Source organism: Martes martes (assembly GCF_963455335.1).
Source record: "Martes martes genome assembly, chromosome: 3".
Classification (NCBI taxonomy): domain Eukaryota; kingdom Metazoa; phylum Chordata; class Mammalia; order Carnivora; family Mustelidae; genus Martes; species Martes martes.
Window position 1 is genome coordinate 81,953,330 of NC_137890.1, and position 26,397 is coordinate 81,979,726.

Sequence of the window (26,397 nt, forward strand, 5' to 3'; positions counted from 1 at the left end):
ACTGAGGGAAATATTTTTGAGTACCTAGGGTTAGCTTTAATAATTATAGAAATCTGATTTAAAATTCTACTCAATCATCCTGCAGCTAACTGTAATACTTTATTTAAAAGAAATATTTTTGTGCATCATTCCCTCTTTCGCATAAACACAGAAAAGTACTTAAGTTTTGATACATCATAAAGCTCCTTTTCCAAAATAACAGAAAAAAACCTACTCCTTTTCCAAGCTCCTCATGTAGTAACACTGATAAATGATAATACTTTACTAATTTAGTAGTCAGTAAAACAAATAAGAGAACAAAATAAAAAGTATATGCATTAGAAGTAAAAAATGATAAATTACTCCTTTCTATTCTTTCCCAATTTCCTTTATTCTTCAGTATTTCACCCCCCCAGATAACCAATGTTTCCAAACAGGCCAGGAACATGTAATACCATACCCTGAAACAATTAGGACTTCAGAATTTCCAAAATCTACCATGAATATTTGTATTAGTGCAACTTCATGGACTGAGAATTTGGTTGGACTACAAAGTTTTCTAACATGTTCACTTTCTATTGGAATTAATTCAGTGATAGTTCCTCGACACCACATTCCATTTTCAATACTGTTGACAAATATTCTTGCACCTAAATAATAAGAAAGGCAAATCATTATCTGTGTTTATGGAGCAAAATACCTAATTAGCTCTAATTTATGAACATGTATATTAGTTCCACCACTAAGAAATTTTAATTAATTTATTTCCTGATGACATAGTACATGTTGAGTGCTATGAAAAATATAAAGGTGGTATATTGTGATAGTTCCTGTTATATAGGTAGCTGGGGAGGTAAATGCAAAGTTACCAGTCTCTAATTGAGGACCTATATTTTATGAACTATAACAAAGATGAATGAGACTATCCTGCAATAAAGAAACTCAAGAAAGGGGGCACCTGGGTGACCCAGTGGGTTAAGCCTCTGCCTTCGGCTCAGGTCATGATCTCAGGGTCTTGGGATCAAGTCCCACATCAGGCTCTCTGCTCGGCAGGGAGCCTGCTTCCCCCTCTCTCTCTGCCTGCCTCTCTGCCTACTTCAGATATTGCTCTTTCTGTCAAATAAAAAAAAAAAAGCTCAAGAAAGGAAAAGAGATAGGCAATTAAATGTACTTATAACAATAAAGACATTCTACCCCATGTATACATACACATACATGTATAGAAATATACATGCTGAAATTTATAAAATCCTTTGGTAGCATAAAGGAAGAAACAATTACCTTCTTTTGATAAAGAGGAATCAAAGTAAAGAAACAATGAAAGGCAACATTTGACATGCCAAAATTAAATCAGAGAAGGGGAAGATGAACCAAGGACCTAGCAGCAGAGAGATCAGATGAATTACAAATTAATTTGGGAAAAAAAGGTCAAGGAAGAAATTTGAATACTGAATTTGAATGCTTCCTATGAGCTCAGTGATGTTCTCAGTATTTTGTGTTTGAATTTACTTACTCCCACAACAACCCTATAGAGATAGGGCTTCCATCACACAGGTACATCACAAAGGCGGTCTTAGAGCCCATCCTCTTAACAACTAAGCTACCTATCAGAGATAAATTGATAGATCTCACCACTCATTATATACAGAGGGATGCTGTATGAATCCCCTCTGTATATGTTAATTAAAACAGGATAGCTGAGAGGCAAATTAGGGCAGCCTTTTCACTTTTAGTTCTATGAAAATGTTTATCTGGCCTGAAGACTGTCATCAACCTTTCTCTTATGTTGATATACCACATAACCAATATTCTGAGTTTTAAACTATATGCTATGAAACCATTCTTTTTCACAATAGGTAAGATAAAAGCCTATTGAAGACATTTGTTCTTTATAATGAAGAGCACAGGTAGGAAAAGGGAACAAGAAGATATCCTCTTAAAGCATCTTAAAGTTCTTTCCTTGTCACTTTCTTAAAATATAAATGAGTATTCAAGTCATGTAAATTTATTTACCTGAAACAATAATTATCCTTAATTTAAAACAAAGGATGAATGTGGTTTTTTTAAGAACATTTTCTCAATCTAAGTTGAACTCTTTTGGGCATGTATTAAATTTTAAGAGAAATATTTGTAGCCATAAATGTTTAATACTATACTTCTCTTTTCTTACTCATAATTTAATGTTCTCTAAAGTTTAAAATTACCATCAGTTTTTGTCAGAAGTGTATGATAAACCTAGATTTTGGGTATTCTGATAAGCCACACATATGAGCTAAGAGTTAATCACATTCTTAAAGAATAACTACATAACCTTAAACACATAATAATTTCTGGTTTTATGTATAGGCATTGATTGCTATTAGAACAGTTTTCTCACCATGTTAATAAATCAAATCATAGTTTTACCTTATTACAGAGTATAATCAAATTTAGTCAATGAGTTATAAAGAAAATATTTGTAATAAAAGCCTAAATTATGGCAAATTACACATACCCTTAGAATTAAGATAGACTGATTAAGTTTACCAACTACTCTCTGAGTGGCCCTAGGAAACAGACAACACTGTCCTCCTGCACCTCATTTAAGTGCGTAATGACATTCTCAATATTGACATGTGGAACAGCAAGGGACTGTAGTTATACTATAAGGAATCATCTTATGGGCCAGTTTTCTCTGGAGACAAGGAACCTGTGAAGGGTTTTGTATTTTTTTTTTAAAGATTTTATTTATTTGTCAGAAAGAGAGAGAGAGAGTGAGCACTGGCAGATGGAGGCAGAGGGAGAAGCAGGCTCCCTGCCGAGCAAGGAGCCCGATGTGGGACTCGATCCCAGGACGCTGGGATCATGACCTGAGCTAAAGGCAGCTGCTTAACCAACTGAGCCACCCAGGCGTCCCAGGGTTTTGTAATTTAAAAAATAACTACTTTCACTTCATAATGATAGTTTTTGTATATACCTTACTCAGCAATCAATATTTACCTAACTTACCTAAATAAAATTACATTATATAATTATAAAACTTTTATGCTTGGACCACAAATCTGTATTATAAAAGGTCTATGTGGATTGGCCAAATACTATAATATTTAAATGAACTTAATACTTTAGCTTGGAATAAGATTTGATTACCTAGTTCCAAAATGTCTGAAGGATCAAGGTGTAAACTCTTATTGCAAAACTGATTCACCTTCTTTTCCAATACTGTTGCATCTTTAATTTGTGAATATTTCCGGATATAAAAGCGGCAAGGATGTATTACATGGCTTACAAAAACTAGCTCTGGAGAACCTAGATAAGAATATTAAAACCACATTAATAAATCATAGGAAAGAATTCATAAAAATTGAATGCAATATCCTCTAAAAGAATATTAAGTGTCTTGTGGCACTGAAAACTCTAGAATACTTAGACCCCACAAGAGTCCACACCCCAAATACTAACCAGACCACTAAAACAAATAGACCCCACTTTCCACATTAAATTCTTTGGCAACCTGAACTGCAAATATTTTATTTTACTTGCCAAGTATGTTAAGTGGAATTGCAGTTCATGTGATAATTAGATTCTAAAGTCAAGATATGCTGTAACTCTACTGCATTATAACAAAACATCAGAATTTATTTATGAACATTTTGGAACTCAGAACTCTAATCATAGTAAGTAGGTGTCTTACATATCACAAAAACTCCTGTTTCTACTATACCCAAAGAACCAAGAATAAGCCCATAGACACTCTGAACACAAATCTTATCTGGCTAGAGAAGTGAAAAAAATGTCTGTGCAAAGCGAATGTACTGAGCATCATTTAGGGAAAGATGTGTGTGTTTTGGTGGAGGTTGCAGGTTTGGTGAGGGTAGAATAAAAGAGAAAAATATTTGTATATAGCAGTAATGAAGCCAAATGCAGCTACTGAAAAGATGTCCAAAATAAATGTTAAAAAAGGAATTAAAAGAACAGAACAGTGTGCATGGTATGCTATGTTTCATGTACAAAAACAGAAAAATTATATATATGTATATGCAAAGAAACTCTGGAAGGGAGGGAGAGACTGAATGAAATGGACAGGTTAGGGGAAAATTTCACAGTATTTTAATACATAATTTTTTTAACAATGTAGAAGTTTTATTTAGTAAAAATGTTTAAAACACAAAGAACAGGGAAGTGTGGAATTGGAGACAGTAAATATAGATGATAAAAACTGAACAAATGGATCATTTTAACTGTCTGATACAGATCAAAAAGAATACCTATATTGAGGATGGAGTAAAGAAATTAATATGTTTAAGTGTAAAGGAAGTTGAGAGAAGTGTTATAGATTTCAGAAATATTTTTGCCAGTAACAGCTAAAATTTTTAACATTAAAAGGAAGAAGTTTAGTTAACAGTAAAATTCATTTAACTCACTACCTTCACACTACATTAGAGTTACTTTACATAAAGCAAACTTCACAACATCAAGTTCAGAGTTGTTAAAGTACTTGCTTTTGATCCAAAAGGGAAAGATGATTTTTTCTGAAAAGTTTTTTTGGGATCTCTAGGTGTTCCCACAAGATAATCTGTGAAGCATGTTTCATCAAAATAGGAAATAAAGGCAATTGTACTAGTTTTATTAGGTTGACAATGGAACACTATTGCTTAAAAAGCTGTACTTGAGGGGTGCCTGGGTGGCTCAGTGGGTTAAAGCCTCTGCCTTCGGCTCAGGTCATGACCCCAAGGTCCTGGGATCCAGCCCCGCATCAGGCTCTCTGCTCAGCAGGGAGCCTGCTTTCCCCCAGACCCCCTGCCTGCCTCTCTGCCTACTTGTGATCTGTCAAATAAATAAATAAAATCTTAAAAAAAAAAAAAAGCTATACTTGAATTGGCAAAATACTGGAATGATAAGACTACTTTTTATCAGTAGATATAGTCATGATAGGTTTCTTAATCACTGAGATATCAGCAATAATAATACAATGGAAACAACCAAAAATGTGTGGTTTTTTTTTTTTTTTTGCATTCAAAAGTTCTGGAGAATCAGCCAATGAAACAGATTGAGAAGTGGAGGGCAGAAGAGACCAAAAACTGAACTTGAAAATGGTCCTAAAGAAGACTGATAGTGTACTAACTTCACAGTAGTAGTTCATGGGGAGAATACCAGCACTGTAAATCTAATCAAACTATTATGATACATTAAAATGTTACAAAATAGATGCTATTATATTCATGTCATGTCAACTTATTTTATAACAGACAATCTCTCAGGATGAAGATTTAAGAAAATCTGGTTTTTTTTTAAATAAAAAATCTGTTCTTAATAAGGATAAAGCCATGAGACTGCTCTACAAATATTTCTCTTATTTGTATTTTTGTCTTTTATACAGTTTATGTGTGGAACACCAGAAAGTCAAATATCTCAATTAACCAAATATTAAATTTACATCTCAGAGGTTAGATTATTGCACTAAAAATAAAAAAATTTTCCTAACTTTGGAAAATGTGAAAGTAGGGGTAAGGAACCAACAGGTGTTAACTCATAATGAGGTATAAGATAACAGTAATGTGTTTTTGTTGAGTACAGGGACTAATTTGTTTCTAATTACAGACATATTGTTTCCTTGCTTTTGAATTTTCACTCACTTTCCAGGTTTTCTTCAATAATTTCTTCAATTATCACATCAGGGCTAGATCCTATTTGAGGCAGAACTGCAATGGTTTTAGGGGATGGTGTTGCAACAACCTCTTTCTCTGGCTGGAAGTCTTTTGCTTCTAAATGCACATCACTGGCTTCCCGATGCAAAAAAGGTGATGAGGTTTCATTACTTAGAATAGACATGTCAACCTTTTTCTTTTCTCGAAATGGGTATATATCATGACAAGAAAATTCCTTTTTATGATTGTATTTCTTTTGAACATTCTGTCCCATTTCATTTTCTTGGGGATCACATCTGTTTAAAAAATAGAAGGTATTAAGGAGGGCATTTTTGATGAGCATTTGGTACTGTATGTAAGTGACGAATCACTAAATTCTACACCAGAACCCGAGAGTACACAGCCATTTAACTGGAATTTAAATAAAAAATTGGAGAAAAAAATAAAAAATAGATAGGCATATGGCTACTTTAAGTTGTTTCATAAATTTTTTATATCTACCTTCAAGCCATTTCCTTCCTACATGACAGTTAATATTGCGAGACATATTAAGAGCTAAAGTTTTGTATAGGTGTCTCAGAAGTATTTTTTAAATAGCTTTATATTTTTTAAAGATTTGTTTATTTGAGAGAAAGAGAGAGAGAGAGAGAATGAGCAGGAGGGACAGAGGGAGAAGGAGAGAGACTCTCAAGCAGACTTCATGCTGAATGTGGAGCCCAACATGTGGCTTGATCTCAGGACCCTGAGATCATGACCTGAGCCAAATTCAAGAGTTGGACACTCATCTGGGACTGTGCCACCCAGGTGCTCCAAATAGTTTTACTGATGTGTAATTTACACAGCATAAGATTCAATAATTTTTACTAAATTACAGTTGTGCAGCCATCACTACAATCTAATTTTAGAACATTTCCATTACCCAGAAAGAAACTTTTGCTCATTCCCAGTCCTAGCAAGCCTAAGGGTTTTAAAAGTTCAACAAGAGGTATAATCAATGAGAAGCTGAAGAAATATGATATAGTCATGACACAATCTTCTAGTCCTAAAGAACAGTGGATATAGATTTTCAAAAGAAATCATTTTGATTTGGCTTAGCTGTTTGATTTTAAATTATGTTATTTCTTTTTTAATTTACTGGCCTAAAAATAAAGTATAGGAAAGAGTAAAGGGTATAATCCTGAGCAATCACCTGGCCTAAAAATCACCATTAGTCTGAATCCTTTGGGTATCATTCAATAGCCATTAACCCACAGTTAATTTATGTGGTTTACTTCTCTTTTTTTTTTTTAATCTTCTTCACATATCCACACAGATTTAGGCTATCCATCTACAAGTACAGAAATTCTATCAAAGAAATGAGACTAAGTCTCATAATTCTTGTCTTTTAATTAACCCATTATGGATTCAGCTTCATTGCAGATCATCATTTAAGAAGCATTTTAGAAGAACCAACAAAACCAATTAGATTCAGCAATGACACATATTATTAGTCTCTTCCCAAAAAAGGTATGCTTTGAACATAAGCAAAATACATGCTGAATTCAAACACCTTATGAGGATACATATATGTACCTGACTTTGCAAACTAGATGTTTCTTTTTATAACAATTTTCATTTGACCTGGGACATTTAACACTGTCAACCGACTCCAATCTCATAAACTCCACTGACTTCTAGAACACCACTTTCTCCTGTTCGTTATTCAACCTCTGCCTATTCCTTTTCAGTTTTGTTTTGTTTTGTAGGTTACTCTTTCTTGGTCTTAAAATTTAGTATTTTTCTAGGGCACTGTCATTGATTTACATCAATACCTGTTCTTACCCGGCAAATCTGTTGTTTAATTACCACCTGTAATAAGTAGAAGCAGATTGTAATGATACATTCCCTTAGAACAAGGAAAAAATTCAAGAATACTCTGAATTAACTTTAAATCAAGACAAGATCAATCCAGAGTCTCAAAGGGAAAGAATAGCTTTTGACATCAAAAATATTCAATAGTAATCATATTCATGTCATTAAAATATCTAAAAGAATGTATTCATTGGGAAAGCTGAGGATTATCCATGGTAGTGCAAAAGTCAAGTCACAAAGACAAATATGGCACAGGGCTCCATATCTGGCGAAAAATGACTTGAGCCAAAGGACTGGTACTCTAGTGCTCTGGCAAGGACTCTCCCCTGATAGTAAAAAACATACTGGGAATGTACTCTCTAGGCCTAATGCTATTAAGCTATTTGATTAACCTATTTCCTTTATTGTAAACAACACTGCAATCAAAGTAATTTCTCATAATTTGATGCTTAGGCCTGTTCAGATGCTGGAAAAGAATGCCAACACAAGTATTCCAGTCCATGTGGCAATTATATTTGTCTGTAAGTTAATAGTCTGGCATTCTATCTAAACTGGAATCCTGGCGTTCAGTTTTGTAAACTTGGCTCATGGGAGTTTACCTAGGTTGCAGCACATCTCTTCATGTCTGTTTCTGACTTTTAAGACTGTGGACCAAACTCTGATAATGACTGTGGATGCTTCCTGGGGGATGATTTCCCCTGGGGACATACCACATACAAAGTGAATGAACTTTCTTTCTTTTTGGGGGTTTCTAAACCATCTATATTCTGACTACTCCTCCTAAACCCAGAATCAAGTCTAAGACCTCTTCTTTAGTTTTAGTCCATACAGCTAACTGCTCTCTGTACATTTCTGCCCAGATATCTGGTAAACAACAATAACTCAACATGTCCACTATTTCTCCACTCCTACATTTTCTCCTTGCATTCCGAATCCTGGTAAATACCATAATTAATCAACTTAACGACCAAAGCCAGACCTGTAAATCATTGAGGATGCTTCCTTTTTCCTCATTCATAATGTTCAATTAATAAGCTTTACCAATTTTCCCTATTTAGCATTTGTTGTATCTATTGCTCTCCTGTGCTATTACCTATGTTTGGTTTCTTATCATTTCCTGAGACTATTGATACAACAGTCCAACTAATCCTTCGGCCTCTAGCCTCATACTCTTCCAAATAATCCTCTAAATGGCCACCAGAGTTATCTTTTTAAAATGTAACCTAATTATTTTTATTTTCATGTTGAAAATCTTTTAGTGGTTTCTACTGTCTACAGCTGTGCTAATACAACTTTCTGCAATAGTGAAAATGTGGGCCACTGTCTAATATGGTAGCTAAAAACCATATGTAGATACTGAACACTTTGAATGTGGCTAGTGCAATTGAAGAATCCAATTTCCCCCCCCCCCTTTTTTTTTTAAAGTAATCTCTACACCCAACGTGGGGCTCAAACTCATGACCCTGAGATCAAGAGTCACATGCTTTTTACTGACTGAGCCAGCCAGGAACCCTTCCAATTTTTCCTTTAATTTTGTTTTTATTAATTTATGCTTAAATTTAAATGGGCACATGTGGTTAGTAGCTACCACAATGGATAATATGCATCTAGAAAATAAAGTTCAAATGCTGCTACACAGCATAAAAAGTCTTTAGGATTTAGCCTATATGTATCCTTTGCCAAGTGGAATTATATAAGCAATTCCCTGAACGTAGCACATTATCTCACTGCCTCCCTTTTGGCCCCCTTTGTAATTGCTACTCATTTTTCATAGATAAAATAAAATTCTCCTTTTTCCAAGTGTCCTGTTATCCCCCAAAGAATTGACTGTTCACTTCTTTTGCATCTCCACTAAATTCTGCATATATTACCATCATAGCAATTATTCACTTTATTGTTTATGTGTTATCCTCTACTTATTGTAACTTCTCTGACATGTATCTCAGTGTTTATGATAATGGTTCCTAGCACAAAAATCAGTGTTCAATGCTGGCTGAATGAATGAATCTCAAAGATAACTTTCACACATATATCATTTAATACTGACCCCTTCTAGGTCTTTTCACTCTTAAATTAATTAGAATTTAACTGATAGAAACCTTTGCCCTTTATATTATTTTATAGTATTTGAAATCACACATACTATAAACTACACATCAATTTTCTGTCTCTTGGGTAATTTTTCTCTTACACCTTCTCAGAAATTAATGGCATGTTGTCATTTTTTTTTAAGATTTATTTATTTATTTGAGAGGGAGGGAGCGTGTGTGCAGAGAGGAAGGGCAGAGAGAATCTTAAGCAGACTCCGCCCTGAGTGTAGAGCCCAGTTTGGGGCTTGATTCTGCAATCCTGAGATCAGGAACTGAGCCAAAACCAAGAGTTGGATGCTTAATCCACTGTGTCACCTAGGCACCCTCATGTCGTCATTCTTATACTTACTTTGTTAAGTCCTCAAATTCAATCTTTCCCATGTTGTTGAACATACAGATGATCTCATTGCAATTCATATTCAACCTAAAATAAAACATTAGCATATAAGTAAATGTTCTAATACCAGTGTATTACTTTCTCTAAATAAAAGTCAGTTGCTAACATTAAAAACTCGAAAAGAACATTTTAAGTGCTCTAATATAACTTCATTACTTTCTCTAAAAGTCAGTTGCTGACATTAAAAAACCTCAAGACAACATATTTTTCTAATTTATCATAAATTACTCTTATTTTACATGTTTGCTAATTTGGGAAACATCTGTGACACAAATTTTCAATTTATAATTGCTTGCTATTTAATACATTTAGGCTCTAACACATTTTTATACTTAATCTTTAGGTTCTCCTGAATTATAACTTACTTACTTGGGAGCATTCCTCAGTTTTAGAGAACTAACTTGTAACAATTCACTCTCAAACGTTAATTTTAAAGTACGGATAATCTAGAATCAAAAGAGAAGTGTTACTCAGAGGTGAATTTTAAAAATAAATATTACTGACACAAAGATTTTACAAGGAAAACTATAGCCTTTAAGCATCTCACTAATTAATGTGTTTAAGATTTAATTTTAGACACTCAAAGGAATGGATGCAAGCAAGTGTTTAAGATTTTCCCCCTAAAGAAATTTAAAATCTTTTAGAGATATAAAAATAGGTAACAACAAAAGATACTAGTTAACAAATGGGATATAGCTATGTAAGCAGAGAAAATTCTGATCATACTCACTTTGCATCTGCATTGCTATCCTCCAATGTCTTTTTGCCTTATCTTCTTGATAAATCTAACTAGGGTGAATACCAAATCTTTTTTTCTTAAGATTTTATTTATTTGTTAGAGAGATTGCACATGTGCACGTGCACAAGCAGGGAGAGCAGCAGGCAGAGGGAGAAGCAGGCTCCCTGCTGAGCAAGGAGGCCAATGTGGGCTCAATCCTAGGACCATGGGATCATGACCTGAGCCAAAGGCAGACACTGAACTGACTGAGCCACCCAGGTGTCCCAGGTGAATACCAAATCTTACAGTTTTTCACACCTCCTAATGGCTCATTTGTAATACACAGGAAATGATTGTTTTTAGAACCATGGCTAGAAAGAGAGGTCTGACCAAGTTAAGATGATGGCAAATTCCTCTCCCTTCACTTAGAGACTTTGGAGACAGATAAACAAATGCCTTCTATTTTATACTTCAATTCATCCCAAACACCTGAATATCTATGGGAAAAGGCCATGAGGAATCAAAGATTATAGAACAGGATCTATATCTCAAAGGAGCAAGGTAGAAATCAGAAAAAAAGATGGTTAATCCTGTCTTGCCAAACGATCTCATCAGAAAACAGGTTTTTGTTTTGCCCAACTGTGCTCCCTCGGCATATTATTAGATGATAGAACATAGTGGAAGCACCCTGTCTCTTGACCTGCACATTTAGGGATGCAGGAAGAAAAGGAAAAAAAAACCCTGAATGAGAACTTGAATTAAGTTTTTAAGTCAAGAATTGGCAGTCATATCTAAATTGCTTATGAAAAAAGAGAATCCCATTTAGTTTTCTGCCCTTACATGTTCTCATTTTTTATTCAAATGTTCTAGGAACATTAATTTCCAACTCAATGTCACCCTACTTGCTTTCAGATCATGTGTTATAAAGACCTTATTACTGTGCCATTTCTCTAACTGGTAAATAACAATAAAAGGCTAAACAAATGTATTAATATTTATCTTAGAATTCAAACACTAAGAATTCTAAATTGAGGCCAAGAGAAGTTAGAATAATCTAAAAATAAATGCTTATTAAGTCTTAAATATCATATTCCAAAGCATGTAAAGTAATATACCTCAGAAATAAATTCATATTATGGTCAAAATTACCTGATTGAGGTCACAATAAGTCCTTAAAGAAGGTGCTGATTTTAACTCTCTTGCTATCTTCATAGCTGCAGCCAAATCATTTTTTTTGTCTTCAATGTAGCTTTTAGCCATTATTACATTTGAAAGATAATCATCTGTATTTCTTACTACTTCTTCACACAGGTTCTTCTTCCTTCATATAAGATCCCAAAATTATATTACAGAATTTCATAAATGTTCGTATGAAAGTGAGTTTATAGGAACTGAGTGATATCAAAAGGATAAATTTCACTAGTTTATGAACATGGCTAAAGGGGCATTCAATTCAACTGAAACATTATAATTGAAAACTATGTATGTATAACTAGAGAAAAAGTAGAAGGATATTATGTCACAGATACAGCTGTCACAGAACTATAGAAGACATACCCTAGATGATCCCACCTAAAAGAGAAATCCTATCTTGTAATTACTTGTACCATTTCAAAAACAATTTTTATTCATTTCCCACAAAGATACACCTGCACATTTTAAAATTTCCATCAGTTGACACAAATTACATAAATATAAAATGAGATTTTAAAATAAGACTTCACCAAACCAGAACACAAGTATCAATTAACTATAATCTTCAAAGTAATCACTTAGAATGGCAATTAATGATTCCTCCATTATTTGTACCTCATTACTCAAAATCTTCTCTGGACCTATGATGGAATTACATTATTATGGCAATTAAAAAATTTGTACCAAAAATTGTAGTGTGTAACTTTCTCCTTTTATTACCAAACAAGTGACTATTATTTCCTCAAAATCAAACCTGGCCCCCAAAAAAGGAGTGTTTGCCACACTGAAGAGTAACAAGAATGTGATATGAGCTCTGAAGGTGAAGAGGTATTCCAAAAACCATTTTGGTAATTGTATAAATAATCTGAAAGTCATTTCTTTAGGGAAGAAAAACAGTTATTTTGGTAAGTTCTAGTATGGTTTCTAAAAACTCATGCCTAGGATTGATATCAGCAAAACAGCAGACTAGGTAACTCTAAGCCCTTATTACCCAGTGGAGATGTCAAAAAACAAACAAATAAACAAACAAAAAAACCCCAAGCAAAAATTGTTTAAAATAGTCTTATAGAAACTCTAGAAAATAAACAAAAGGTATACAGCAACCAAGCAAATGCCCAATCAAGAAAAAGCCATATTCAAAACAGTAGGAAATTCCATGGTGTTTTTACTTGTTCTTGCCCAGCCCTCTCCTCAGCATGGTGCAGTCTTGGTCTAGCAGTAGCAGCACAGTTCCCAATTCCTTCCATCAAACCCAAGGGAGCATAGTAGACTTCATCTGTAATGTTCTAACTTGTTTATGGAATGCCTGAGGAACTAATCTGTTTCACCTAACTTGGAGCTGAGGCAGTAAAGAGCAACAGGCAGTACTTGGGAAGGTTGTAGGAAGACAAAGAGCTATAGATTCCTGAGCAAGAAATTATAGGTAAAGACATACACTATGCCATCTGGGGCTTGCAATTCTGGGGTGACACTCTTTGAGATATGAATACATTTAAAAGCAGCTGTGTATATAAAGGAATAAAAAAAATCATACTCAGGCCCAAGCAAGATGCATGCTCAGAAAAGACCTGAGAACAGATTAAGCCTCTACCTGAGGCTGATTCTAAGGTTCAGAGCATGCTTACTCAGTGAAGGACTGCCCCTGCAGAGAACCAGTTTGCAATGACTAGAAGAGGTGGCTGTGTTTTCAGATGCCCAATTTTCAACAAAACACCAAGGGTGTATAAAGACGTGGGAAAATACGATCCATTCAAAGGGAAAAAACAGAGTGGCAGAAACCATTCCTGAAGAAGCAGAGACATAAGACTTATTAAAGACTTTAAAACAATAGTTTTAAATATGCTCAAAGAGCTAAAGGAAAACATGCACAAAGAACCTAGAGGAAATCAGGAAAAAATGAAAGACCAAAATGTGAATATCAATAGAGACAGAAAGTATAAAAAGGAAACAAATTATGGTGCTCAAAAGTACAATAACTAAAGTAAAAAATTCACTAGAGGGATTCAACTGCACATCTGGGCAGGAATAAGAAAGAATTAGCAAACCTGAAGATAGGACAACTGAAATCACAGAGTTTGAGGAACAGAAAGAAAAAAAATAATGATGAGAAGTGAACAGAATCTAAGGGTCTTAAAGGATTCTCTCAAGAAAAGCAATATATGCATTACATGAGTCCCAAAAGCAGGAGAGGAAGAAATAGGTGCAGAGAAATTATTTGGAGACATAATAGCTAAAGACTTCCAAAATTAGATAAAATACATAAACTGACAAGTCCAAGAAACCAAAGATATAAATGTAGAAGAGACACAATATAATCAAACTGTTGGAAGACAAACAGAGAATCCTGAAAGCATTAAGAGAAATACAATTTGTCACACACAAGGAATCCTCAGTAAGATTATCAGCCAATTTCTCAGCAGAAACCTTGGAAGCCAGGAGGTGATGGGATGACATATCAAAAGTGTGGAGGGGTGCCTGGATGGCTCAGTTGGTTCAGCACCCAACTCTTGATCTCAGTTCAGATCATGATCTCAGGGTCATGAGATCGAGCCCCATTTTGGGCTCTGCACTGGGTGTGGAACCTGCTTAGAATTGTCCCTCTCCCACTCTTGCTGTCCCTTCCCTGAACTCTCTCTAAAAAAATAAAGGGTTGAAAGGAAAAGCCTGCCAATTGAGACTTCTATAACTAGCAAAACTGTCCTTTAAAAGATAAGGGAAAAGTTAAAATATTCTCAGATAAAGAAAAGCTGAGGGAGTTCAGGATTGATATACTTGTCCTCTAAGAAATGCTAAACAAAGTTCTTCAGGTTAAAATAAAATAAGGACTTGGTAGAGGTAAATACACAGGCAAATATAAAATCTAGTATTATTTATATTTGATTTTATCAAATATAAAATCTAGTTTTGGCTTATAACTACACATTTATTTTTTACAGGATTTAAAAGACAAATACATAAAATGACTAAAATCTATGTTAATGGGTATATGATGTATGAAGACGTAACTGTGAAATGAAACAGAGGGGAAGTAGACATAAAGGAGTTTTTACCTACAATTCAGTTAAGCTGATATCAATTCAAAATAGATTGTTAACTTTAATATGTTATATGTAATCCCCATGGTAACTACAATGTAACTATAGAATATGCAAAAAAAAAATGAGAAGGGAATCAAAATATGTCACTACAAAAAAGTCAAGTAAACAGAAGAAGGTAGTAATAGAAGAAGTGAATGATAAAAGGCTCTAAAACATATTGAAAACAACATGACAAAAGTCCTTCTTTATTGGTAATTAATTTAAAAGTAAATGGATTATACTTCAGAATCAAAAGGCACAGAGTGGAGGACTAGAGTTCAAAAAATGACAACATATTTAGGTCTACTCATATTTAGGATACTCATTTTAGATCTATAAATATACGTAGAATGAAGGTGAAAAGATGAAAAAAGGCACTCTGTATAAAGAGTAATCAAAAGAGAACTATGCTAATATTAGACAAAATAATCTAAGTCAAAAACTGTTACAAGATGGGGCGCCTGGGTGGCTCAGTGGGTTAAGCCTCTGCCTTCAGCTCAGGTCATGGTCTCAGGGTACTGGGATTGAGCCCCACATGGGGCTCTCTGCTCATTGGGGAGCCTGCTTCCTCCCCCAGACTACTTGTAATCTCTCTGTCAAATAAATAAGTAAAATCTTTTAAAAAAAACTGTTACAAGAGAAAAAGGACATTATATATTAACAGAACATCAAGAATATACAATTATAACACATGTATGCACCAAATTCAAGAGCTCTAAAATACATGACACAAACACTGACAATATCTAAGGGAGAAATAACACTACAATAATAGGTGGAGACCTCAATATCCTACTTCCTACTTCCGATAACAAATGGGAAAACCTTATAGAATATCAATAAAAAGTAGACTACTTAACATCACAGATCAATTGCACCTAACTGACATAAAGAGAAAAATCCACCCAACAACAAAGAATACATACTTCTCTCAACCATACGTGGAATATCCTCCAGGTTAGATCATATGTTAGGTCAAAAATCAAGTCTTTTAAAAACCCAACTAAAAAAAAAAACCAAAAGCATACAAAGCATCTTTTCTGGTCACAATGGAAAGAAACTAGAAAACATTAACAGAAGGAAATGAAAAATATGTGGAAATTAAATAATGTACTCCTAAACACAAATAGGTTAAACAAAAAATAACACTAGGAAAATATCTTGAGACAAATGAAAAACAGAAATTTTAAAAATTGAAATGGGAGAGGAGTTAAGGTGGCAGAGGAGTAGGGGACACTTAGTTTCTCTATTTCCTCAAATATAGCTAGACAACTATCAAATCATTCTGAACACCTGTGAAATTAATCAGAGATCTGAGAAAAGAAATGCTGCAATTCTATAGATAGAAAAGCGACCACTTTCTGGAAGGTGCAGAGACTTGGATACGGGGTGATATACCGGAGGATAAGGTAGAGGGGAGGGAGACTACTTAAGGAAGCTATTCCAAAGTATTATAAGCAGTGGAGTACAAAATTGGAACTTTTAGAATTCTGCTATGTACATCCCTGGCTCAAAGATGCTCAAGTAACAAAGTAGGGCAGAATCCCAGGTGGAACGGCATTGTCTCAGGATCCCTGGGGTCCCAAGAAGAATGGGGGTGCCTGAGCATGGCAGAGATCCCAAGTGTAAGAACAGGGAAGCCAGCTGAAAACAGACCAGTTTTCTGCTCCGTTTTGCCATAAACTCTGACCCACTGCACAGTCCTGCTACCACTTTCCTGGCAGGGTTCTAGCAAAAGGCAGAAGCATGCTGAGACCCCACCCCACCCCCTACACACACAGCAGGAACAGTGTGGGTTCACAACACAGGTGTCCACAAAATTTGAATTTTGAAACTCAGTTACATGCCTGAGATAAAAATGTTCATAGGCCAGATGAACACAGAGCTCTGATGAAAGTAAGGGGGACAAGAGTAATTCACTACTTTTCTTTGAGAGCTCACTGAAGAGTGAAGAACATGAACTTTCAGCACCAGGGCTAGAAACTGGGGTGTCACCATTTTCATCCTACCACTCAGTATTGAAAGCCTTCAGGGAGCAAAATAGCACCACATAGTGGAATCTGGAGCCACTTACACTGAAAGTCAGGAGCATTTCCACTAGGGCAAGGGCATCTGAGAATCCACGCAATAGGCCTCTCTTACAGAAGACCAGATGGGACAAATGGCCTGCACCAAGTTTACTAACCATAGAAGATTGCAAAGTTCTTGAGGAAAACATTACTATGTAACATCCATGGTTTTTTTTTTTTAAGTCTTTCATTATTTTTTCAGTTATTTTCTTATTTTTCAATTCTATTTTTTAAAAATGTTTATATATACATTATTTATAATTTTTTTCATTTTTTGTTTCTTTTCATTGTATATTATTGTATGCATCTACAAAAGTTTTAAAAAATAGAAAAATTTCTCTTTCTTATTTTGGGATCAAGTTTCTTTAAACATGCAAACCAAAACACACTGAAGAGCTAGTTTTTTGGGGGGCAGGGGGTTGGTTCTTGCTTTTTTCTTGTTTTGTATTTTTTTTTCTTTTCTGTTGTCATTGTTATTGTCTTTTCTCTTTCTTCTGTTCTTTTTCTGGACAAAATGATGACATGGAGACATTCACTCCAAAAGATAGAACAGGATGTAGTACTCACTGCCAAGGATTTAACACGGATATAAATAAGATATCTGAACTAGAGTTTAAAGCAACAATTTTATAGATACTAGGTAGGCTTGAAAAAAGCACAGAAGACCTAGAGAATCCCTCATTGTAGAAATAAAAGAACTAAAATACAGTCATGCTGAAATTAAAAATGCACATCTGGGTTTTTTCCATTTGGCTATTGTAGACATTGCTGCTGTAAACATTGGCATGCATGTGCTTCTTGAATCATCATTTTTATATCTTTTGGATAAATACCTAGTAGTGCAATTGCTGGGTCATAGAGTAGTTCTACTTTTAACTTTTTGAGGACCTCCATACTGCCTTCCAGACTAGCTGCACCAGTTTGTATTCCCACCAAGAGTGTAAGAGGGTTCCCCTTTCTCCACATCCTTGCCAACATGTCATTTGCTGACTTGTTAATATTAGCCATTCTCACTGGTGCAAGGTGGTATCTCATTGTGGTTTGATTTTTATTTCCCTGATGATGAGGGATGTTGAAATTTTTTGATGTGTCTTTTGGCCATTTGTGTCTTTTTTGGAGAAATGTCTACTCCTGTCTTCCCATTTCTTAACTGGATTTTTTGTTTCTAGGCTGTTGAATTTGGTAAGTTCTTTATAGATTTTGGATACTAGCCCTTTATCTGCTAAGACATTTGCAAATATCTTCTGTCATTCCATAGGCTGCTTTTTAGTTTTGTCGACTATTTCATTTGCTGTGTAAAAGCTTTTTATCTTGATGAAGCCAAGTAGTTCATTTTTGCTTTTCTCTTTCCTTTGGAGATGTGTTTAGTAAGAAGTTGCTGCAGCTGAGGTTGAAGAGGTTGCTGCTCTAAGATTCTGATGGATTCTTGTCTCACATTTAGGTCTTGCATCCATTTTGAGTTTATCTTTGTATATGATGTAAGAGAATAGTCAAGTTTCATTCTTCTCCATGTGGCTGTCCAGTATTTCCAACACAATTTAATAGACAGTCCATTTTCCATTGGATATTCTTTCCTGCTTTGTTGAAAACTAGTTGACCACAGAATCAAGGGCCCATTTCTGGGTTCTTTATTTTGATCCTCCGATCCACGTGCCTGTTTTTGTGCCAGTACCATATGCCTTGATTACAGCTTTGTAATACAGCTTGAAGTCTGGAATTCTGATGCCTCCAATTTAAGTTTTCTTTTTCAGCATTCCATTGGCTATTTGGGGTCTTTTCTGGTACTGTACAAATTTTAGAATTATTTGTTTCAGCTCTATAAAAAATGTTGACAGTAGTTTGATAGGGTTTACATTGAATGTATAGATTTCTCTGGGTAGAATAGATATTTCAACAATATTTGTTCTTCCCATTCATGAGCATGGAATGTTTTTTCACTTCTTTGTATCTTCCTCAATTTTTTTCACAAGTGATCTGTAGTTTTAATTTTTTTTTTATTAACATGTATTATTTGTTTCAGTGGTACAGGTCTGTGAATCATCGGTCTTACACAATTCACAGCACTCACCATAGCACGTAACTTACCCAATATCTATCACCCAGCTACCCCATCCCCCTATCCCCTTCCCCTCCAGCAACCAGTGGTCTGAAGTTTTTAGAGTACAGATCCTTTATCTCTTGGTTGGGTTTATTCCTAGGTATTTTATGGTTTTTAGTCCAACTGTAAATGGGATCAATTCCTTGATTTCTCTTTCCTCTGCCTCCTTGTTAGTATACAGAAATGCAGCTGACTTCTGTGCATTAATTTTATATCCTGCCACAGACTCTCATGGTTTGTCCCCCGCTCCGATTTCTCCCAACACCCTTCTCCTCTCCTTCTCCCAATGTCCTCCGTGTTATTCCTTATGCTCCACAAGTAAGTGAAACCATATGATAACTGATTCTCTCTGCTTGACTTATCTCACTCAGCATAATCTCCTCCAGTCCTGTTCATGTTGTTACAAAAGTTGGGTATTCATCCTTTCTGATGGAGGCATAATATTCCATTGTATATATGAACCATATCTTCTTTATCCATTTGTCTGCTGAAGGACATCTTGGCTCTTTCCACAGTTTGGCAACTGTGGCCATCGCTACTATGAACATTGGGGTACAGATGGCCCTTCTTTTCACTACATCTGTATCTTTGGGGCAAATACCCAGTAGTGCAATTGCAGGATCATAGCTCTATTTTTAATTTCTTAAGGAACCTCCACACTGTTGTCCAAAGTGCTGCACCAACCTGCATTCCCACTAACAGTGTAAGAGGGTTCCCCTTTCTCCACATCCTCTCCAACACTTGTTTACTGTCTTGTTCATTTTGGCCATTCTAACTGGTGTAAGGTGATATCTCAATGTGGTTTTGATTTGAATCTCCCTGGTGGCTAATGATGACGAACATTTTTTCACGTGTATGTTAGCCATTTGTACATCTTCTTTGGAGAAGTGTCTGAGATACAGTAGAACATATCAATGAAACTACAAGCTGGTTCATTGAAAGAATCAATAAGATCGATAATCCACTGGCCAAACTAATCCAAAAGAAAAGAGAGGACCCAAAATTAATAAAATTATGAAAGAAAGGGGAGAGATCATGACTAACACCAAGGAAATAGAAACAATCATCAGAAATGACTGTCAACAGTTATATGCCAATAAGTTAAGCAACCTAGAAGAAATGGATGCATTCCTAGAAACCTATTAACTTCCAAGACTGAATCAGGAAGAAACTGACAACCTGAATAGACTAATACCTAGTAACAAGTTTCAAACAGTGGTCAAAAATCTCCCAAGGGGTGGTTCAGTGGGTTAAAGCCTCTGCCTTCAGCTCAGGTCATGATCCCAGGGTCCTGGGATTGAGCCCTGCATCAGGCTCTCTGCTCAGCAGGGAGCCTGCTTCCCTTCCTCTCCCTCTGCCTGCCTCTGCCTACCTGTGATCTCTGTCAAATACATAAATAAAATCTTAAAAAAAAAAAAAACCTCCCAAAAAAACAAGAGCCCAGGACGTGATGGATTCTACCAAACATTCAAAGAAGAAATAATACCTATTTGCCTGAAGCTATTTCAAAAAATAGAACAGAAGGAAAACTCCCAGACTCTTTCTATGAAGCCAGCATTACCCTGATCCCCAAACCAGGCAAAGACCCCATTAAAAAGGAGAATTTCAGACCAATATCCCTGATGAATATGGATGGCAAGATTCTTAACAAGGTCCTAGCTAATAGGATCCAACAGTACATTAAAAAGATTATCCACCATGACCAGGTGGGATTCATCCCTGGGTTGGAGGAGTGGTTCAACATTTCACAAATCAATCAATGTGATAGAACACATCAGTAAGAGAAGAAACAAGAACCACATGGTCCTCTTAATTGATGCGGAAAAAGCATTTAATAAGATACAGTATCCATTCCTAATTAAAATGCTTCAAAGTATAGGGATAGAGGGAACATTCCTCAGCTTCATAATTTATCTATGAGAAACCCACAGCGAATATCATTCTCAATGGGGAAAAGATGACAGCCTTTGAGATCAGGAACAAGACAAGGATGCTCACTCTTGCCACTTTTGTTCAACATAGTACGAGAAGTCCTAGCAACAGTAATCAGACAAAAAAAGAAATTAAGAGGTAGTCAAATTGGCAAAGAAGTCAAACTCACTCTCTTCGCAGATGACATGATACTCTATGTGGAAAAGCCAAAACTCCACCCCCAAACTACTAGAACTCATACAGCAATTCAGTAATGTGGCAGGTCACAAAATCAGTGTACAGAAATTGGTTGCTTTCTTATACACTAGCAAAGTAACTAGTAAAGTAACTGTAGAAAGAGAAATTAGAGAATCGATTCCATTTACTATAGCACCATAAGATCCTGGGAATAAACCTAACCAAAGAGGTAAAGGACCTGTACTCAAGGAACTACAAAGACTCATGAAAGAAACTGAAGAAGACACAAAAAGATGGAAAAGCATTCCATGCTCATGGATCGGAAGAATAAACATTGTTAAAATATCTATACTGCCTGTAGCAATCTGTACTTTCAATGTCATCCGGATCAAAATTCCATCAGCATTTTTCAAAATGCTGGAACAAACAATCCTAAAATTTGTATGGAACCAGGAGAGACCCCAAATTGTTAAGGAAACGTTGAAAAAGAGAAACAAAACTGGGGGCATCACATTGCCTGACTTTAAGCTTTACTACAAAGCTGTAATCACCAAGACAGCATGATACTGGCACAAAAACAGACACACAGACCAGTGGAAGAGAGTAGAGAGCCCAGATGTGGACCCACAACTCTATGGTCAACTAATCTTCGACAAAGCAGGAAAAAATACACAGTGGAAAAGAGACAGTCTCTTCAATAAATGGTGCTGGGAAAATCGGACAGTTATGTATAGAAGAATGAAACTTGACCATTGTTTTACACCATAAACAAACTCAAAACGGATAAAAGACCTCATTGTGAGGCAGGAATCTGTCAAAATCCTAGAGAACATAGGCAGTAATCTCTTCAACTTCGGCCACAACAACTTCTTTCAAGACATGTCTCCAAAGGCAAAGGAAACAAAAGCAAAAATGAACTTTTGGGACTTCATCAAGATCAAAAGTTTCTGCACAGCAAAGGAAACAGTCAACAAAACAAAGAGGCAACCCACTCAATGGGAGAAGATATTTGCAAATGACACTACAGACAAAGGGCTGATATCCAAGATCTATAAAGAACTCCTCAAACTCAACACTCAAAAAACAGATAATCATGTCCAAAAATGGGTAGAAGATATGAACAGATACTTCTCCAAAGAAGACATACAAATGGCTAACAGACACATGAAAAAATGTTCATCATCATTAGCCACCAGGGAGATTCAAATCAAAACCACATTGAGATACCACCTTACACCTTAGAATGGCCAAAATTAACAAGATAGTGATAGCAGTGTTAAATGGAAATACATATTTGTAAACACATTAAAAAAGAAACGGCAAACCAACAATCTAACTTTATGCTTTAGGAACTAGAAAAATAAAAACTAAACCGAACTCTAGTGCAAGGAAGGACTAATAAAGATTAGAGTGGTGATAAGGAACTAGAAAATTTAAAAAATGGAGAAAAAAAAGTCAGTGAAAGCAAAAGTTGTTCTTTGAAAGAACCATTTCCTGGTTTCAATGATGTACAATTGTTTTTTAAGTTTCTGTATCATTTATTTCTGCTCTAATCTTTATTATTTCCTTCTCTCTGCTGTCTTTAGGCTTCATTTGTTCTTTTTCCAGGTCCTTTAATTGTAAGGTTAGGTTGATTGGGATTTTTGTCAATTCTAAATTCATTTTTTAAAGATTTTATTTATTTATTTGAGAGAGGGAGGGAGAGAGAGAGAGAGAGGGAGAGCACACACAAAAAGGGGAAACAGCAAAGGGAGAGAGAGAAGCAGACTCTTCGCTGAGCAGGGAGCCTGATGGCGGGCTTGATCCCAGGACCCTGGAATCACGACCTGAACCAAAGGCAGATGCTTAACCAACTGAGGCACCCATGTGCCCCTAAGTTCATTTTTTAAAAGACTTTATTTTTATGTAATCTCTATACCCAATGTGAGGATCGAACTTAGAACCCCAAGTTCAAGAGTCACATGCTTCAATGACTGAGCCAGCCAGGCACCCTAAGATTTTTCTTGCTTCTTGAGGTAGGCCTGAATTGTTATATTCTTCCCTGTTAGTACTGTTTTTGCTATATCCCAAAGATTTTTAGACCAAATTTAAAACAAATTTTCATTTGTTTCCCTATATTGTTTTATTTCCTCTTCGATTTGTTTAGTAACATATTTCGAACCTCTGTGTATTTGGAGTCTTTCCAATTTTTTTCTTGTGGTTGATTTCTAGAAAGGTCGGTTCTTTTCAATTGAAATTGACAACTCTTTACACAAAGAAAAAGAGAAGAATCAACTTAGTAAAATCAAAAAGGAAGTGGGAACATGATGACCAATTTTACAGGAGTCAAAAGGATTACAAGAAAGTATTAAAGACAACTGCATGCCAAGAAATTGGATAATCTAGATGAAATGGACAAATTCCTAGAAACATACTATACGACTAAGGGAGAAATAGAAACTCTGAACAGATCAATAACAAGTAAGGTAATTAAATCAGCAATCAAAAACCTTCCAAAAAGGAAATCCCTGGGCCAGATGGCTTCACTTGTGAATTCTACCAAAAACTTAATGATGAATTAACACCAACCTTCCTGAAACCCTTCCAAAAAATCGAAGGGGTAGGAACAATTCCTAACTCATTCTATGAGGTAAGCATTATCAAAGCCATATGAAGACACTACAAGAGAACTCCAGACAACTATCTCTTATGAGCATCAATCAGTGCGAAATCCTCAACAAAGTATTAGCACAAATCAAATTTAGCAGCATATTAAAAGGATACTGCATCATGACCTAGTAGGATTTATTCCTAGAATATAGGGATGATTTGACACATGAAAATCAATTAATATTATATACCACAGCAAGAAGTAGTAAAAATTCCATATATGATCCCTTCAATCAATGTAGAAAAAGGATCTGACATATTTTAGCACCCTTTCATTATAAAAACCCTCAATGTAATAGGAATTTAGGGAAACTACATCAACATAAAGGCCATATATGAAAACCCACAGCTAAGCAGGCAGAGGAAAAGCTGTTATTTCTTCACTAAGATTGGAAACAAGATCAGGATGTGCGCTTTTGCCACTGCTATTTAACAAATTATTATTAAGTTCTAGCTGGAGTAATTAGGCAAGGAAAAGTAAGTAAAAGACATCCAAATTGAAAAGAAGTACTATTATCCATTTTTGCAGATAACATGATCTTATATGTACAAAACCCTAAGTAGGCCAAAAAATACTTGCAGGGCTAATAAATGAATTCAGAAAAAATGTAGGAACAAAATCAATACACAAAACCCCCATGCATTTCTATATTCTAACAGTCTAAAAAGGAAATTAAGAAAATAATTCTTTTTAAAATAGAATACAAAAGAATATACTTAGGAATAAACTTAAACAAGGAGGGAATAGACTTGTATGTTTATACACCGTACCAGACTGCTGAAAGAAATGAAAGAAGACACAAATAAGAGGAAAGACATCCCACATTCATGGACTGGAAGACCTACTATTGTTGACAATGCTACCCAAAACAATCTACAATTCAATGCAATCTCTATTAAAATTTCAGTGATGTTTCAGGCAGAATAGAAAAACCCATTCTCAAAGTCATATGAAATCGCAGCGGACTCCAGACTGCCAAAACAAACTTGAAAAAGAACAAAATTGGAGGGCTCAAACACCTTGATTTCCAAACTTGCTACAAAGCTAGCTATAATCAAAACAGTGTGTTACTGACATAAGGACAGACAGACCGATGGAATAAAATAGACATCTCAAATATAAACCTTCACATATATGGTTAACAGTATTAACAGGCATACCCAGACCATTCAATGGAGAAAAGACCATCTTTCAATGAATGGTGCAGAGAAAAGTGGACATTCACATGGAAAAGAATGAAACCGGACCTTTCTCTTATACCATATACAAAAATTAACTCTAAATGAATCAAAGATCTAAATGTAAGAGCTAAAACTGTAGAACTCTTGGAAGAAAACACAGGGGAAAAGCTTTATAATGCTAGATTCAGCAATGATTTCTTGGCTATGACACAAAAGCACAGGCAACAACAACAAAAATTCACAGACTATCAGTAACTTTTGTGGGTCAAAGAATGCTATCAAGAGAGTGAAAAGGCAACCCACAGAATGGGAGAAAATATCTGAAAATGATATATCTGATAAAGGATTAGTATCCTGAGTGTATGTAGAACTCCAACCCCACAACAAAATAATCCAACCCAAAAGAAAGGACTTGAAAGGCTTTTCTTCAAAGAGGATAGGTAAATAAGCAATAAATAAGCACATGAAAAAATACTCAACATAAAATGCAAATCAAAATCACAAGATACTATTTCATACCCATTAGGATATGATTACTACAAAACTCCAGAAAACATTGTTGGTGAGAATATGAGAAACTACAAGTAAAATGTATAGCTACACTAGAAAACTCTGATGTTGCCTCAAAAAGTTAAACATAAAATTATCATATGCCACTAAACTGGACACTTAAAAATGATTAAAAAGGTAGTCTTTTTATGTACATTTTACCACTATAAGAATGTTTAAAATACATGCACATGACTTACAACTTAAATGTTACAATTAAAGACCATATGTGAGATAGCATCAATAGGGAAGACTGAAGAATATCAACCAATTCATTGACAGTATATTGAGCCTATGTCTTTGGCATCTTAATGGGATTAAAAAGAAAAAGAACTAAGGGTCAAATGGACAGGTACCATTATTAAAGATACTTCTTTTGTCACATCAAAACTTTTATGATCCTATTTCTTGAAATGAAAAATGTGATTAAAAATTATTAAAGATCATATATATCAAAGAATTTTTAAAGTAATGGATATGGAACTATGTGGTATTTGCTTAGAAATGAATGTCAGAAAAAAAAGAAATGAATGTCAGAAAGTATTAGAGTATTACTTGCTCTGATGCAAATAAACATATGAAAAAATGGAGTGATGTGTGAGAAAAAGCATGTTTGCATTTTCCCAAGTGAAATTCTATAACATGCAGATTTTGAAAGTAATTTTCTGTGCTGCTTTAAGAAAGAAGCTTGTTTATCAGTTAGCTGAAGGACCAGATGGCAAATAGCCAAAAATTTTAAAAAATGTATTAATTGTTCTTCATTTTCAAGCTGTAGACATCAGTCTGTAGGGATCACCCAAACCTTCCA

At 35.1% G+C, this 26,397-nt stretch overlaps 1 protein-coding gene across 1 annotated transcript in view; it reads right to left on the reverse strand.

Annotated features, from left to right (window-relative positions):
- The window catches only part of RNF17 (ring finger protein 17), a gene marked incomplete at its 5' end in the record, with an annotated part of 157,618 nt that overhangs the window by 107,590 nt on the left and 23,631 nt on the right, over window positions 1–26,397 (reverse strand). Inside the window, 6 exons of the mRNA XM_080798724.1 lie at window positions 440–629; window positions 3,109–3,267; window positions 5,595–5,902; window positions 9,897–9,971; window positions 10,314–10,390; window positions 11,812–11,983. Of these exons, the coding sequence (XP_080654850.1) occupies window positions 440–629; window positions 3,109–3,267; window positions 5,595–5,902; window positions 9,897–9,971; window positions 10,314–10,390; window positions 11,812–11,983 (981 nt within the window). The remainder of the gene's footprint in view (window positions 1–439; window positions 630–3,108; window positions 3,268–5,594; window positions 5,903–9,896; window positions 9,972–10,313; window positions 10,391–11,811; window positions 11,984–26,397) is intronic.